This window comes from Egretta garzetta, unplaced genomic scaffold (genome assembly GCF_000687185.1).
Source record: "Egretta garzetta isolate BGI_Z169 unplaced genomic scaffold, ASM68718v1 scaffold56, whole genome shotgun sequence".
In the NCBI taxonomy this organism is placed as follows: domain Eukaryota; kingdom Metazoa; phylum Chordata; class Aves; order Pelecaniformes; family Ardeidae; genus Egretta; species Egretta garzetta.
This window is the reverse complement of record NW_009260182.1, coordinates 12,324,598-12,341,862: the sequence shown is the minus strand read 5'-3', so window position 1 is coordinate 12,341,862 and position 17,265 is coordinate 12,324,598. Positions and strand designations below refer to the sequence as shown.

The following is a 17,265-nucleotide window of genomic DNA, read 5'->3' as shown; positions in this document are numbered from 1 at the left end:
AAAGACTGATGCACTGCAGAGAAAGCTATTGCAGACCAGAGAGCCGAGAAAGATCTGATAGCTCATGTGGATCCATTAAAATGGAAGGCAAAGCCCCACGACTTTTAAATGATCTCCACCACTGTCCAGTGGTTCATGTAAAACCAGCTGCTGTTTGGAAAGGCTGATGCTGCTATGCATGTTGAAATAGCAACGCTATGCATTTAGGGATTTGGAGAACTTGAGTTCTCTCAACTATTCTGCATATAAAAGCTCGTGTCACAGAAGGGAATAGTAACACGTGGAGTTGCATCCTCAGCATCGGGTAGACTTCCACTCTTGCGTAGCTTCACAAAGCGGGTTAAAGGGGTGAAGCACTGGGGTTATCACCAGGGTAGGCTACTGCTAGCTAGTGAGCACTGGGTACTGTCTCAGGGTTTAACAGATGCAACTATTAAGCTAACACCAAACTAAGTTCTTGGAAAAAAGTAAGCTAAATACACTTACTTACTTTTCTCTCTTTAGGATGGATCTTTTCTAGTAAGAAAGAGTTCTGGACAGGATTCACGGCAACCATACACGCTGGTTGTGTTTTACAACAGAAGAGTATACAACATTCCTATACGATTTATTGAATCAACAAGACAATATGCACTGGGCAGAGAAAAAAGTGGTGAAGAGGTGAGATGACGTGGGGGGGTTTTCCCTAACAGTTTTCAGTTATATACCTTTAATAAGCAAGGATTAAGATATATTGCACTATTACCAAAAGGATTCTTCACGTACCAAGATAAAAGTATACCCTGTATAATGACTGATCTATTAAGTTAGAGAAACCAGTGCAACAATACTGTAAGTAATTAAAACCACAGATCAAATTTAAAACATGCTCATAGAACAGTTTTGAAAAGTTATCAGGCTCAGAGCTGCAGCTGCTAGATAAACTCTCCAGCTGTTTTATAGTCCTCTATTCACCTTCTACTTAAGACTCTAACTTCCCTAGAAAATCGTAAAGGAATAACAGCCAGTCAAAAAAAAACCCCAACCACCCCTACCCTACCCAAAAACTTCTATCAAAAATGAGAATAACGGTACTTTTAATTCTCTTTTCACATAAAGAAAATGTTAAACTCTAGTTCTAGAGTGCAAATATCATTGGTTGGCTATTTTACCACACAAATAATTACTCTGAAAGCAAAACAGAAACTTGGAATGCAAATACCAATATAAATTGTTTGTTATCGCTGCACAGAGCAGGCTTTTCGAGGATGTGAAAGTAGACTTGCCTCCCATGCAACGGTTTTGAGGTTACAGAATAAATAATGGCCTGGAGCTCATCTGGCCTTCATCAAAGGGTCAAAAAATTACCTCGGGAGAAAAAGAGCAAAATAGTCCAAAATCTGTATTCGACCAAAGACCAAAAGGGAAAGCAACAGACCTAGCAAATTCTGGATATTAATTTACAATGACAAACACTAAAATTGCGTAACTAAAACAGTTTTCACTGATGGCTGGCTGTACCATATTACTCCTGGAGATCGCCATCTCTCTGAGGTGGCTGAACCACAGACAAAGCAGCTTCCCAACTGCCACAGTCTGCAGCCTGACATACATTATGGTAAACTGAAAGCGGTGTCAGTTTAATATGCCATGTAATCACCTCTGTGGTTCAGTTTGTGCAGGTGGCAATCACAAAGGGAAAGGAGCATGAGATGAGACAGCTAGTGGCCACAGTATCTTCCATTGTCCAAATTTAATCTGTTTATGACTCTTACCTGGACTAAGAATAGGATCAGTGCTCTTACCAAAAGGCAGAGCATCTCATTTGGTAACAGTCATAACTCCACTCTCTTCAATGGTGGGAGAAGCAAAGAGAAAATGATGCAGTGATTGCTGTCAATATTAGAGCATTAAAGGAAGCCAGCACTAATTTTTGTTTTCTCTATTCAGCGCTTTGACAGTGTTGCTGAAATAGTAGAGAATCATCAGCGCTCCTCCCTGGTTCTAATTGACAGTCAGAACAACACAAAAGACTCGACGAAACTGAAACACATTGTAAGAGTATCTTAATCAAACTGAACTGCTAAAATGAAGACTTTCTTAATAGTTTCTTTCAACATCCCGAAACATGTGGATCAGCTATTAAAAGAAAATCCAGAATGATGGAAGAAAATGCAAAATGATGGAAACCACTCTGTTAAGAGCACCCATAAAGTTCAAGCCCACGTCACTTTTATCAGAAAAGCACTCGTATTTAACGCAAGAAACCAAAGCAGATATACTTTCGTCTGTGATTTCCATCTGTGACAACATTGGTATTCAAAGTCACATGAAGAACAACTGCATACCACAGCCTGGTCCTTTGACTGCTATTTAAAGATAGACTTCTTGTAGGACATCTTCACTTTGAAAAGGAGAATCTGTGATTACAGGTCGCTGTAATACAGTGATCTACTCTTTCCATTTGTTACATTCACCACAGATCACTGCTTTCAGCAATTTCTTTGTAAAGTGCACAGCACCAGAAGTTAGAGCAACTAGACCTAAAGTACCACTGTGTACAAGCTGAAAATCACGATTGGTGGCAATAAAGCTGTCTGAATGTTTTAGATTAATGGACATGTGTTGTCCTTTTCCTCAGCTTTACTCTGTTTCATTAATATTTTTTTCTGTATTTTCAAATGTGCCAATAAAATTAAAAATATTGTAAAGTCAGTAGCGTATAGAAGCATTGCTGGATCACATTTCTTGGCATCCTTCCAACAAGAAATCATCAATCAGTGTTGCTGATGTTTTAACATATGTATTTTGTATGTGCTCCTTTGTAAGTTCTGTTACAAAAACTATCACTTTTTACAGCTTTAGCATATATATTTAGCTTAATAGCTCTCAAATATTTTGTCTTCAACTTGCCTACTGTTGGTGACCCAAGCACATTGCTTCACTGCTAAACCAACTACGCATTCAATTCTTGCAGAATTACTGTTTACAGACACACACACAAAAATCCCACCCCTTCAAGCCTGTTCTATCACAGTAGTTTACGTATTGTAATTCAACGGTTAAAGCAGTGAAAATTAAAATGATGAATGTATAAATTGCACCAATGAAAAATTTTTAGGAACAGTTGTTAGTTAGTTCAAGAGGTGTTTGATTTCACTGGACTGGAAAACTCATCCATCTTAAAGGTATTTTCCAAAACTGACACTCTACACACACCTGCTTTGTTCTTTTTGTTCCAGATTAGGCAGTGTTCTCCAGGATTATCTGTGAGGCATTTAAGGCAAGATTGAGCCAAGACTTGCAAAGTCTCAGTAAATCACTTAAAGCTATGCTGTAGCTGTATTCTGCAACTACTTCCTTGTGGTTTTGATCAAGTACTTCTACAAGTAACGCACCTGTCTTCTAGAAAGAACTGTGTACTAACATGATGATGTTCAGCACCTACCTTGCTGTACCTCAGCTTCTTCCCTCTGCTACACAGATAAAACTTACCTCAGATGTGAAGCAAATGAGACAGTGGCAAGTAAGAAACAATGTATAAAGACTGTACACAAGCCTGCCTATGGCAGATTGTTCACAGTACTACATAGGTGCTATGTTTCATATACTGTTCAGTTGGTATTAATTAGTATTGTACTAACACTATGCTTAGTACTAGTGTATTGACTTGGCAATCTTAATGTTCTAAACAAGGCCCCAAAATTAACAAAAGTTATTAGTCTCTGCCAGCTTAATTTACTCCTCCTATACATATACTCTGATAATATTTTGTTACATGAAACATCACTTTAGGTTACTATTTCAAGCAATACTCACAATGGAAAACACTCCATGAAAAAGCAGCCATTCAATATTTAGCTTTCCTTGCATTCACGTGGAGTCCTTGCCTTATTCACTCACGTCCTGCACAGTATTTAAACTTTGTTCTTAACACAACTGTCTGGCTCTTGTTAACCTTTGTATGTTGCTCCTCACAAGTGTCTAGGTTCTTCAAACATTTCTTTCCGAGTGAATTAAACACGCAGTACCACCATCATTCTAGAACTGGGGAAGAAAAAGGTATGGAAAAGTGAAGCTCGACTATAGCTAGGCTTCCATGAGAGACTACAGTATCAATTTTCTAAGGTAATCGGCAATACTGAACCCTTTCCATACCGATAGCACTGCTGCTCCTGAGCCTCAGCTCTAAGTGCTCAGCATTACAGTAACTTTGTGGCTGATCTACAAATAACAAATATGCTCTAGATAAACATTCAACTACTTTCATCCTCAAACAAATAACAAATATGCTCTAGATAAACATTCAACTACTTTCATCCTCAAACCCTTCCTTCCTTTTTAGCCATGTTCTACATCATTACAGTTTTGACAAGAAAATGAGGCAGGGATGTGATAGGCAGCACCACCTTCCACAAAATAATCCATTCAGCCTAGAGAAGACCCTAGGCACAAAGTAAGGCTGGGGAGGGGGGGAGGAGATGACACGGACATGACCATAAACAAACAAAACCACCAGTATGTGGTAATCTGTTTTGCTATACTCACAGTTTTATACAGGAAGCAGACTAATTACTCTGCTTTCCATACCCAAGCTAGATCTTTTGCAGTTTGGGCAGACTGCAGTGCAGACATATTTTGAAACGCAATTTTAGCCGGAGAAAAGTTTGAGCAAGGGAAAATACAAGCTTGCGTTTTGCAAGGATATAAAATCAACTCGCACTCAGTATAGAGTCAACATGCTATGTTAAAAATCCTGCCACTACAGAACCTAGGAAATGGCAACTTGGTGCAACCCTGTACCTGAAACTTTTATCTTCCAGCTGTTGCAGCGCCAGCCGCTGCCACTAGTTAATGCTGTCGGGTGTTTCCATCAGGGAGCAAGTATGTCAAGTCCAACCTCTGACAGACACAGCAACACACCTCTCCCCCCATATTTCTTTTGATAGTGTTAGCTAATTAACTGAATAGCCAGGAAAAAAAAAAAAGGAAGACCTAAAACTAGAACTAAAAAATTGGCTCTAAAACAAAGTACAGTTTTTGTCTGAGAACTCAGGGCAAAGTATCATATTTACTAATGTACAAAGAAGTGTAAGTGTTGTCTGCCTACCTGCTACAGAAAGGAGAGTACAATGAGTACTGCAAATCATTCCTGACAATGTTGTTCCATGAAAGGAGTAAGAACTTGCATTCTCAAAAATCCAAGTGTTCAGACATGCAAGTTACAAAACTACATTCCTCCTCCAATCTAAACCACCAGCAGCAGGCAGAGATTCTTAGGAGCATTGTAAAAAAAAAAGTCTCGCACAACAACAGCCCTGGAACAAACATTGAACACAAGTTTTCTGTTAAAACATTGGAATTACTGAGGAAGAGAAACCATGACTTACTGATTAATACACATCTTGCAAAGAATACACAATGGGATAGATTTTAGGCCTCTTTAAGGCCACTTCACACAAACACATCAACGCTGTACAAATAAGGCTTAGGCCAAGTATATATTTACAAAACATTTTCTCAGAGGAAAAACACTTGTCGACCCTGCACTTGTGCCTATTTCTGTATGCCTCAAAACATAACCAAGTTAAGGTTTTCTTATCTTGCTATATGGACAATATTACAAGCTATCTTAAAATGTTATGGTTGTAAAGTCAAAATCAAGACACACTTCAGATTACTTGTGCAACCTTAATTTGTCACATCAGATATATCCATTACAATACAAACATTAAGCATACAACTGTTAACCATTTTTCCATGTGGATTTATATATTTCACTTGGTTCACATGATACTTCAGGGATAAATTGTAGCTGTGTAATGAACACTGTTGCTCATAGGATATTTGTAAGACACCTTTCCCATTTACTGAAGATGCTGAGAAACACACAAACATTGCAGTAGTCAGCCAGTAAAGAGGTAGCCTCATACTGTTAAAGCAGTTGAACATTTCATTGAAGAACTGTATGTTGTCCCTAGATCTTCTACGGCACTATCCACTGTGATGCTGGTCATATTGCTAAAGCCAAACTTTCTCCTGATGATCATTAATTGTGATCTTAATTTCATGGAAGTCTCACTTGAGATTCCTTGAAACCTGATCCGCAGAAGTGCCAAACTCTTAGGACCTCGAACAAAGCATTATGGAAAAGCTCATAAGAAAAAAAAAAGAATTATCTATTCAGAACAGTACTTGAGCAATGTGCAGTAAATAATACAAGGACAGAAATGAGGATAGGGAAACAAAATATTCAATGACTGCTCAAGAGGGAGCAACGGTTCTCTGCACTGAATGAGATGGATGTCCATGGACAGCAACACATGCCAATGAATTAAGATTGCATAAAGCAACCTTATTTCAACATTTCCTAGCTTTACAATGTTCTTTTTCACAGTACTGTTTGTTACCCAATTCATAGGAAAACAAGCTGGAGGGAAAACAAAATCCAATTACAGTTGTCACTTTCACAATTCATTGATCTAGAGAAAACCCCCAAATTCTACAGCAGAACTTCCACCTCAATGCTACATAACTGTTAACAAAAATTGGCCATCCTCTGTGAAGTTGCACCGAGTAGGTTTTAGCAACAAATTTCACAGATATTTCTGCCAAAGAAGGTAATAGCAATGTCCAGAAATCAGGGGTTCAATTTCAGGGTTTACAGGAGAGCAAGCCGAGGCAGACAATGGATCCTTCCAGTCAAAAAAGCTCAACAAATTTTTGTCCTTTGCTAATGCTGTTTGTTTCTTTCTAAGGTACTTCCTCACCACTACACTAGTCTCATTCAAAGTTCCTAGCCAAATTGATGACAGAGCTCAAGCCCACTGTGCAGCACAAAATGATCCGACTTTGATACAGAACACACATCGACTGTGTATTAATTCACCCAAACTACACTGCCTTGACTCTCTCAGGTACTTCAGTTGATTCCCATACCTAACCCACTAGCTACTAGTGTGCATCTTCCTGCCAACAGACACATCAAGAAAAAAACCCACCATATCTAGCTACTTAAGTAATTTTTTAAAAATCATTTTCATTATAACACTTTTTAAGACAGAAGTTGAACTATGTTACCAGTGACAACCCTGTGATATCCATAAAAGACTTCTAATTGCTCTATTGGTAGCAAGTCGGTCTTCACTTTCACCTTACGGAAAAGGTCACAGAGAACTACCCCTGGACTCGCATACAATCTAAAACCTCAGAGATCTGAATGCCCCACTCCTCTTCAAGTCCAGTATTCAATTTTGACAGTTTTTCCACCAATACTTTGGGAAGCTGACTTACACACCTAATATGTAATCTCCCAGTACTTGGCCAAAAGGTGCCATGTGGTGAGGGCACTCCCACTGAAGCCTGGATCTAGCCTCCAGGTTCATTAAGAATCTGGAGGACAAAGCCTCTAAACATAATTACTGTGGATAATACAGACCTTCATTTATATACTTGCAGTCACTATGGGTAAGATAAGGTCTTTTGTTTACATACCCTCACATAAACATCAAGAAATGCAAAGCATATTCTCCCTTCATCATTACCGCTGTAACTTTAAGTAGGAAGCAAGCAGAGTCCTATGAATATTACCCTACTGGCCAGTAAAATGAGGGAGGAATAACTTAAGCCTTGGTTTTGCCAAACCCCTGATACCCTAAAGGGCAGTTAATCTGTATAAGCAATAGCAGAAAATACTACTTAGTCATTAAGGGGACAAATTACAGCCACCTGGAATAAAACTACAACGCAGTTACAGGCCTGAAACGGTGCTTTGCACTTCAGCCTAATCTGGCCTTCCTATAGGGTTTGTGGCAGATATAGGATAAAACAAAACAGAAACATTTTCTATAAAGTCATATTCTGTAAACACAAGTTATAGCAAATTTAATAGTGACAGAGTCAATACAGATTAGGAATGTTCACCATTCTCAAACACCATATACATTATGAATATATATACTGTATATTTTCAGCTGATTCCATTCTCAGGCTCACCGTTTATTAACACAATTGTAACTTTTTATTAATTTATATGAAAAATACTTCACTAAGAAAGTAGACAAACTGCACAGAAATAGTACAAGTGTCATGTGCATAGCAATATAGCTTAAAGCATTCACATATGGCTTTGTTTAAATGAAACTATTGGGGAAATGGCCCTATCTGGACCTATGGTTACACAGTTGACATAATGTAAACTGCTTCACATCTTTTAGGCACTTGCTAACAATAGTGTTCAATCCCTGAAAAACAAAATCAAGAGCTAACAAGTGAAAACAACAAAAATCCCAGGATAACAGCTGTGTGTAGTTGAAAAAATTTTAAAAATTGGTTTTAGTAGTGCATGCACAGAACTGAAAAATGAGGGGAGGGATAATTTCTGTGCAAGAATTATACCAAATAACTGAAAAGTATAAAAATATTTACATGTTTAGGTTTTTTTTAAATATGTACAGAACAAAAGCCCTGAAGACTCTTCTATAGAATAAAAATATAGGACATGATAGTAGTAACAAAAAATAATATATATTTCTATGGAATTGTATTTGCAGTTAGTTACAAGTGATCCAAACCACAAAGCTCCTCGATCTGTCTCAAAGCTTGATGGCAATAGAGAATCTGCTCTTCCATTTTAAAATACAAGCACTTTGCATAATTTTTAAACTTCAGTTACAATACTGAAATACAAAATTACTTGCGTGTGTATCCTAATTCAATTGATTCTCTTTTTAAAAAACTGTCATGTATGATATTTGAATTTTATTTTCTTCACTGGTCATCATTACGTTAACGAATTCCAATCTCGAGTAGCCTCCATCAGATGCCTCTGTCCATGTCCTACCCAATTATCCTGATTGTCAAATATTCTACCACAAAACCAGCAGCTAAACTTAGCCTTCAAGGTATTATCAGAGGTAGTTTTCACAATCTGATAATTGTTTTTGCTAGTCTTTTTCAGTGTCAATTTTAAGACAAATCTTTCTTTTACAGGGCTAATAGGTTTTATTGTCCTGTGCCTCTTTTGAGAAAGATCATCAGTAGTTACGTCCAACGGATTGCAGAAGGCTGGCTGCAGAAGCGCTTCAATAGTTCTTTTTGACAATGAAACCTTAAGAACATGTCCCTTAAATTTAGCAATGGTTTTCATTACATTTACAACTTCTGGAACATCTGCATCAGGATGGTTAAGCACAACAACCGGTTGATTTCTCCGAGGGCATTTTACAAGCTGTTTAGAATTAAAAGGAAGTAATTTCAAAGTCCTCACAGTTTCTTTTGACGCCCTCGGTTTGTAAGCACCACCTGATTCTCTAACAACTTCAGCTCGATTCTTTTCCTTACACTTTCTGTGCAATATTACTTTCTTTCTTGGAGGTTCTGGGCAATTATCCTTACTTTTCCGTTTGAAATTCCTGTTTCTTTGCACACCCACAGTTTCTGAACTTTTAGACCGAGTTTGTTTTAAACGAGGTTTTACTTTTGCGGTTCTGTTTCGAGTGGTCCATGTGGACTTCTGACTACCAAAGTTATTCCTGTTGTTAGCAGTTATTACTTGCGTACTCTCAATAGAACCTTTTTGCAACCGTGTCCCTACAGTCTTAGTAGAATAAACAGGTTCTACAGGAGGAACACAACATGCTGGATTAGAGCTTGCCAAAGAGGCGTTTGCTGGCATTAACCTACCTGGTAAGATTAAGGCATCATTAGAAGTAAGATTAGTTTGTTTCTGTGCTAGTGCAGGAGTAAGGGACTGCAAGTTATCCAGCTGTAGCGAGGGCACTGAGTTGCTTACTGACTGAGTGGTATCAGCCAGTGTATCTGAAGTAGAAGTCTTAATTTTCAGCAAAAGCTTTTGTTGCATGGCTCCAGTTTTCTTTGGTGGACAATTTTGATAATGAGCATTATCCTGAAAAACACTATGTTTATGAACTACAGGCTTGTTTGGTGTCATACATTTCAGAAAAACTGCCTGCTGTCCGTCAGGCAAAAGTGCATAAACATGTTTCTGTTTAATTTCTTGTTGGTTTACTGACTCCAAGGAACCAAAGACTGCATCCTGATGCTCTGATAACACCTTCACAGAAGACATTCCTTTCACAGGTGACTCCGATGAGTTTGTAATTACTAGAGGTCCTTTGAATGACATGCTATTCAAGGAGTCATTTGCCATACTACATGCTCTCCTATTACAGGAACTTCTTACTCTTCCGAAACCGTCATTCTTCCCCTCCACCTTTGACACTGGTATGGTTATTTTACCACATTCTCTGGATGCAACTCTCCCTAAAACCTGAGAACTATCACTAGGGACATTTGCAACTGTTCCAATTGCCCCACTAAAAGTCAAAATCATTCCAGGTCCTTTATTTAAAACAAAGGATGCAGGTACACCTTTAGTCACATGCCCATCTGGCGAACTGGTTGACGGAAGAGATTTTCCTGAAACCACCTGTAGCCCGGGCTGGTTAGCAAGGTGCAAAGGAACAAAAAAACCTGATGGAGGGGACTGAACTAAAAGGGTTTTCTTCTGCTCCTGAAGAACTGGTGAAAAGCTACTAGGGTTTTGAGTAGTAGAAAGTATTTTATCTTTTACTAACTGCTGCGTTACGATTGCATCTCTATGAGTTTTTAGCAACGTATTAACACCTGGAGTTCTGGAGAATCTATCCATTCCCTGTGAATCCAATGGTGTTCTGGGTGACTGTCTGTCTTGCCCACAATGCGTGCCTTCATTTGTGCTACATCTTGTGTTCAACTCTCTCTTACATAAATGAAAGCCTACATTAGTAGGAGGCCTCTGAAAACCACATGCAGTTGCCGAGCTTTTTAAATGCGTAAAGGCATTATTCCCTGTCTCGTGACTAGAAAGCAGCTTGTCAGAATGAAGTTTTACACAGTTATTTGACTTGCTGTGGGATTCTTGCTGAGTAGTTGCTTTCACTTTTAACACATCTTGCAGTAACTGGTTTATTTCAGGTGATAAATAATTAGCTGCCTGTTCACTCTGCAATGAGAAAACAGATGTGATTTTAGGCATTAAGACAGAGTTAACACAATCGGAGGCATTTTCTTGGAATTTCTCAGCTACATTCTCAAACCCTGGATACACGTTGGCGTTCAAATACTGCTGGCCATTATGCTGGTCCTCCATAAAACACTCGCTGTCAACAATACATTTAGATTGGCTTTTAGAAGACACAAAGTTATTCTTAGCGTTTGCGTGTCCGTATGTTTTATTAATATTTGATTGGGCTGATACCACTCTCTCTGGTTTTACACCTTTCATCGACTCCGAATACGAAGATGCAGATTCAGTTCTTCTATTGTTTTGAAAAGGAACTGTTTTACTAGACAAAAATTCTTTATATCTGTCATCTGTTGACATCCAAATGCTACATGGATTATCCGAAGTGTCCATTTTGGAATAGTTATGAAAAGACAGCAACCCTTCATTAGAAGAATCCACTGAAGTTGAATAATAGAGGTTATTAGTTCCATTACTATTACTGAGGCCACCATTTTGTATTTTCAGTTCAGGAAAGAAGGGCATTTTCATAGGGTCATAGTGAAGTGTATTTGTAATAGTGGGTGGTAATACCTGAGGATGACTTGGAGGACTATAGCTTCCCCACGACAAATTACTTCGAGTTCCAACTTTTGTCACCTCATCACATGGAGGTACAGTTGAGCCCAACTTCATTGGCAAATAATTCAAACTTTTTCCTACAGCTACATTAGAAGGTGCTACAGTTTGAGATACACTCCTACCATACAATAAGGAGTTATTTTGTTTTTCCACTTTTGTTTTTCCTGAATGAGGAGCAGAGCAAGAAAATGGAGGGGAGGTTAATGGGTGAACACAATTGTTCTTTAAGGTTAACTGATCAGCTACATGTGGAATAGCACCTGAAGACATGCCACAGGGATCAGCAGTCTGTAGCAAAGGAGTTGTAGAACCATCCTTAACAGGATCAGCTTTCTGACCCAACGAATGCAAGTTTTGCTTACTTGTAGGTAATAATTTTATAACAATATGTTGGTTTCCATCTACCATTTTAAAACCCATAAATTTAGCACTGTAATTTGCTGGGACAGATATTTTATTGTTTTTGACCATCAATACCGTTGGCCCATGAACAGCATTTTTCAATAATCCCAGGCTGTAACTTGTTCCATCATCTGCTTTATTGTATTGTGCGGTAGTAGCAGAGAGCATTCCACCCATGACATTATGCTTTTCTGTATATGTAATTTGATTTTTTTCTTCACTTGCTTCCACGTCTCTCATACACTGGTTCAGCTCCTCAGATTTTGTTTGTATTTTATTTACACTTCTTAGCACTTGTGCATGTTCTTCTCCAGTTCTGTCACTTCCACCGCTTATTTTTTTCCGTCTCCAGAGTGCTTTTTTCGATGCTCCCATTTTATACCTTCTTAACACAAGCTTCAGTCCTGCTGGAGTCTTCACTATTCTTTTTTCACATTGATCCCTTTCCAGTTTTTCTTTTGCATATAAGTGGTCTCTATGCAAAGCTATGATGTGTTTTAAAAGATAATCTTTCCGCGGTGTTCTGTAACTACAATATTGACAACCAAAAGGAAACATACTGGTATGAACAAGATGATGTTTCTGGAACTCCTCTGTTGTAAAGCTTACGTGATGGCATTTTCCACATTTGTATGGAATCTCATTATGTCTGTGAATGTGCTGAACAAATGTGCCCACATCCTGGGTAGAAAACCCGCATTTTTCACATTGAAAGTGACCATTTACACAATGCTTTGATGTGAAGTGTTTTGTCAAATCCAACAAAGTGTACATATGCTCATCATTACAGAGCTCACATTTTACTAAAGTGCTGCGATGGGTGCGTCTATGCTGTTTAAATGACTGAAAGTCATTAGCTGAGAAGTTACACATCTCACAAGGATACAAAGGCAACTCGCCATAGTGTAACAGCTGAAAATGCTTCTGTAGATCATTTGGGCTGTATCTAATGTTATCCTTGCACTTCGTACAAGTGAAATTCAGTATCTTTGCTGTAGTTTTCAACCCTTCTTCAAATTGCACTTCTGGTTTATTTTGCAAGTGGCTTCCTTCTGAACAATTGGGATTGCTTCCGTTTATTTTCTCTAGACTTAAGGACTTCCTCGCAGTTTGCTGTTTACACTGAAAGAGTTTTCTAAATCTATCAACTTCATGTTTCATTAATACTTCATTTGGAATGTCCACCTTGGGTAAATCAATTTTCACATTTTTTAGTTTGTAAGAGAGATTGACATCTAAAATTGCTGGTTGAGTCATCATACTTAAAGGATCATTCCCCAGTGCTTTTTCCAAAGTAGTATCTGTAGAAAAATTCTTTGCCGCATTGTGTTTTAACAAATTAATTTGCTTTTTACCAGGAAAAAACTCTTCCGTTTCAGATGGCATGATTTTAGGCTTTCTTTTTCTTTAAGTGAATTCTTGAGACTAGTCTTAGTTCCTGTAGCAAACAAGACTGCCGCGCCAAGTTATTCTCAAGGTTCTAGAACTTCCCCATTTTATTCTCCTGAAATCAGAAAACAAAGACAGCAAATATTACATTTTAAATTAATGCAATTAGAACATTCATTACAATTCATTAATAAATACATGCCAATCTTGGAAGCTGTTGATTTTTATGATAGCACTTAAGAGAAAAAAGGAGGAGGGAAAAAAAAGGGGGGGCATTACACTGTAACCTTTTGTTTGTTTGTGTTTGGGGTGATGTTTGTTGGGGGGGGGTCCCAAAAATGCATAAATCTTGAAAAATAAGCTTTAGAGAACCACATCTACTGGAAGATGAAAATATTGAAATAGCATGCCATCAAATTTTGGTTTTCCCCCACAAGGACAGTCTGTAAGCATGAGAAATCCCAAGAGCTGCTTTTTTAAAATTAAGCTAGCATTTACTACTTATTCAGGATCTCAAGCAAATATAAACACGGTACCTCCTCTGTCACATGGATCACCCTGTTACTCTATTAGCAGCTAACTACTGTGCTTAAAAAGAAAATTTAAAAAAAAAGAATTCAAAAACCTCACAAAATATCTACTTCACTGATGGAGACATTACCTTTATCAACACCAAAAAACCCACCATGCTAATCTACAATGAATTAGTATCACACAAGTCTGAAGTAGTCAACAGATAAAAGTTAACTTTGGTTTCTCACCATAGGTTCCTGGGTATAGGTTAACCTTTTCAGAATAAGAGCATGACTTACAACAGCACTCATCTAAGGATTAAGAGGTTCAAATCGGTACGGTCAGCATCACTGTCTCACTACAGACTTAATGTCAGTGTTTCGATAACAGGCTGCACTGACAGTTTATAGCAGCTCAAGTCTACACACTGCCACACATCAACACAAAATCAGCAGAAATGGAACAGCAGTGAAAATCATTTGGATTTTGAAAAGTGAAACTGAAATGGAACAAGAACTGTTTCTTCACTAATATACAATACTTATTGTAAAAAACTTTTTCCATAGGAGAAGTCACAGTGTCACTTTCTTCTCTACTAGCAAAAGTCAGTGAAGTGTTGGCTGAAATCTGATCAGCAGCGCTCTCTCCACTATTCCCCTGCCCACCCTGAAGCAACACAAGACTTGGAACTCATTAGATCATCCTATTTATTCACATTCAAATTGAAATAATCACATCCTCTCCCTCATTGTGATGAAGTGCAAGAGCTGCTTCTAGAGCTCCAGGCCATCATAAGCATCACCACTAAGGTCTTCCAAATATTTTCCCATAGTCATGTGAGAAGGAAGTATCTAGCATTAAACATGTAAATACCTGACAAAGAAAATGGAGACTGAAAAATTTTCAAGGCCATGTTCATGTATCAGATAGCAAGAAAAGCATAACACTTTTTTTTTATTTTAAGCATATGCTTTATTGCATTCTTTTGGAAAAAATATTAGTATTTCTGCACAATTCTTGGAAATAATAAGCAAAACAGACTTCGACATTTTACACAGACTCCAATATCAAATAAATTAAATTAATTGTGTTCTTCAGCTATGAGGCCTGCAAGATTTCAACTATACATTTGACATACAAAAAAACCCAAAAAAACCCACAAAAACCACAGACACACACTCCCTCCTTGGGAGTCTTACCAAAAGCACTTTATTTATTTATTTAAACTCAATGATACATTTCCCATCTTTCACACAGGAGATTAATACATGGGATATTACTCTACTCTGAGCCTTCAGAAGAGAACAACTGATCTACGTTACACTTCATTTTCACCAAGAGAGTACTGTATTGTAACACTTTCTCTTGTCGATGGTAAATCCCTTATTTGAACAGGAAGAAGCTAACTCCCACATAAATAAGAAGTAACTAAAAATGACCTGGACTTGTTTGCTGAAGAACTCTTTTAATATACAGATGTAATACATGAAGATTACAGGTTGCATGACGCAATACATCATCCTGATGGCAGCTGCCTAACATTCAGGTTAAAATGTTATACTGTCAAACACTGAAACCTGAAATACACGTGCAATTAACACTAAAAAAAAAAAAATCAGAAGTGGATGCAGTATGCTGCAAGGAACAAAGCTCAGGCTTTTAATATGGGCCAATGTGGTCCTCAACAGTGCAACATTTCACTCACTGGAGAAAACATTTCTGTTTGGCAAAGAGTCTCAGTTGGGTATATTCAAACCTGATTTGAGATCTCCTTTAACTAATTAACCACAAAAATTACAACTTAACTTTGTTATTATTGGGTAGCATGCAACTATCTACAAGCACCTGCGGCACGATAAATAAAATTATGTACTAGAAACAACCAACTAGTAAAAAAAAAATCCCAGGGATTTTTAAGTGTACATTATCAAAGAAGAAGTCAGACTTACACATTAAGGAAAGACTTGACTTCGATTTCTTCAACAGCCTTTTTAACATTTTTCCACACACACAGAAGAGGTAAATATGCAAGACTCAGAAAAGGCCACAGTCAGGAGGAACAGTGAAAAAAGGTCTGGAAACAAGAGGAAAGATATTTTAAAAGGTGTAAATATGAGCATAACTGAAAGAATAAGCTGAAAAGCACAAATCCCTCACAATTTTACATTGCATGCATTTTCAATACATCGAAGACAGAAAAACTGTAACTATGTACCATGTTCTGTCTCAAAGAACACTATCAAATACAACACAAATTCTAAACTAACAAGTGGGATTAAAAATCACTAGCAAACTCCTCCTGACAAGGCCTATTTTAACATTAGCTTTGTCACTACTTCTCAGGCATTTGTAACTGGTAAGCATAAACATATGGCAACTTAAGAACAAGACAGAAAGCAGCAACTGGTATCTCAGTCCATCAAATTTTAACTTGAACTCAAAGAAACTTATCTTTTCTTAAGTAAAAATTTTAGTAAATTATACAGCAAAGACCTAATTATCATTTTCTAGAAAGTTTTGCACAAGCCTGGCAGGTGAGGTAGAATATTACATTCACAATATTTGATACAAGTGGATTATAAAGCAGATATAATGAATACAAACCCTGAAAATACATAAGCATGTGCCAAAGTTAACTCTCAAAAAAAAAAAAAACAACCCAACACTAAGCACAAGCAAAAGTAACCACTTGAGGCTCTAAGCCTCAATTTTCTTTCCCCAAAAATGCTCCAATATGTCAGTATTTTGTTTAAAAAAAGTAAACATGGAGAAAAAAAAAAGTTTTAGCTATATACTTTAATCTAGTGAGAAATGACAGATAGGAGTAAGACACTCCTAAGTTAGGTATCTTTTACAGTTTTTCCACTTAGAACAAAAAAAAAAATAGAAATTCAAAACACATTTCCAGGCAGCTAGTATTTTCAAGATTTCTGCAAAAATTGTTTATACTCATTTAAATTTTACTAAAAAAACCCCAAAACCTTATGCTAAAGTATTTTCCATGCTTGGTCCCATCCTACATGTGTCTGCAAATTTAGAGTAGTGCCTTCATCTCTACAAAGATCTGGACACATGCAGGAACTTACAGAACTAGATCTTCAGGAACCCATAGAGCTAGAGCTTCTGGCGGCCAGATACAATCTGACACAGCAAAGCGCTGCTTTTGTGAAAATAAAATATAAGATAAAAACAAGTTACCAAATCGCTCTCAAGGCGAACAAACGCAGACACTCATGCCACACAGCAAACTTGCTATTTACAACAACAGCACCTCAGCGTTCCGGTGACAGACGGCCACCGCCAACGTACCTGCAAGCAACCACTGCCTCGGCCCA

At 37.7% G+C, this 17,265-nt stretch overlaps 2 protein-coding genes across 4 annotated transcripts in view; one reads left to right on the top strand and one right to left on the bottom strand.

The window, feature by feature from the left end:
• BLNK (B cell linker) overlaps positions 1-2,577 on the top strand; it is a 30,964-nt gene extending 28,387 nt beyond the window's left edge. Inside the window, exons 20-21 of the mRNA XM_035897331.1 lie at positions 505-660; positions 1,930-2,577. Coding sequence (XP_035753224.1) covers positions 505-660; positions 1,930-2,049 — 276 coding nt within the window. The 3' untranslated portion in view covers positions 2,050-2,577. The remainder of the gene's footprint in view (positions 1-504; positions 661-1,929) is intronic.
• A 5,386-nt stretch (positions 2,578-7,963) lies between these two features.
• ZNF518A (zinc finger protein 518A) lies at positions 7,964-17,265 on the bottom strand. 3 transcript variants are annotated; one of them, XM_035897365.1, is made up of 3 exons: positions 15,880-15,991; positions 11,579-13,532; positions 7,964-10,984 (listed from the first exon to the last, which is right to left on the bottom strand). In XM_035897365.1, exons 2-3 carry the CDS (start codon positions 13,412-13,414, stop codon positions 8,762-8,764), a joined length of 4,059 nt encoding a protein of 1,352 aa, XP_035753258.1. In that variant the 5' UTR covers positions 13,415-13,532; positions 15,880-15,991; the 3' UTR covers positions 7,964-8,761. The 3 variants fall into 3 exon arrangements, with proteins under 3 accessions (XP_035753258.1, XP_035753257.1, XP_009640227.1); XM_035897364.1 differs by lacking the exon at positions 15,880-15,991 and adding an exon at positions 17,240-17,265 and having other exon boundaries at positions 7,964-13,532; XM_009641932.2 differs by having other exon boundaries at positions 7,964-13,532; positions 15,880-15,990.

What these genes read in the sequence shown, in the direction of transcription:
- ZNF518A (XM_035897364.1), bottom strand. Translation starts at nt 13,414, where the DNA reads ATGCCATCTGAAACGGAAGAGTTTTTTCCTGGTAAAAAGCAAATTAAT.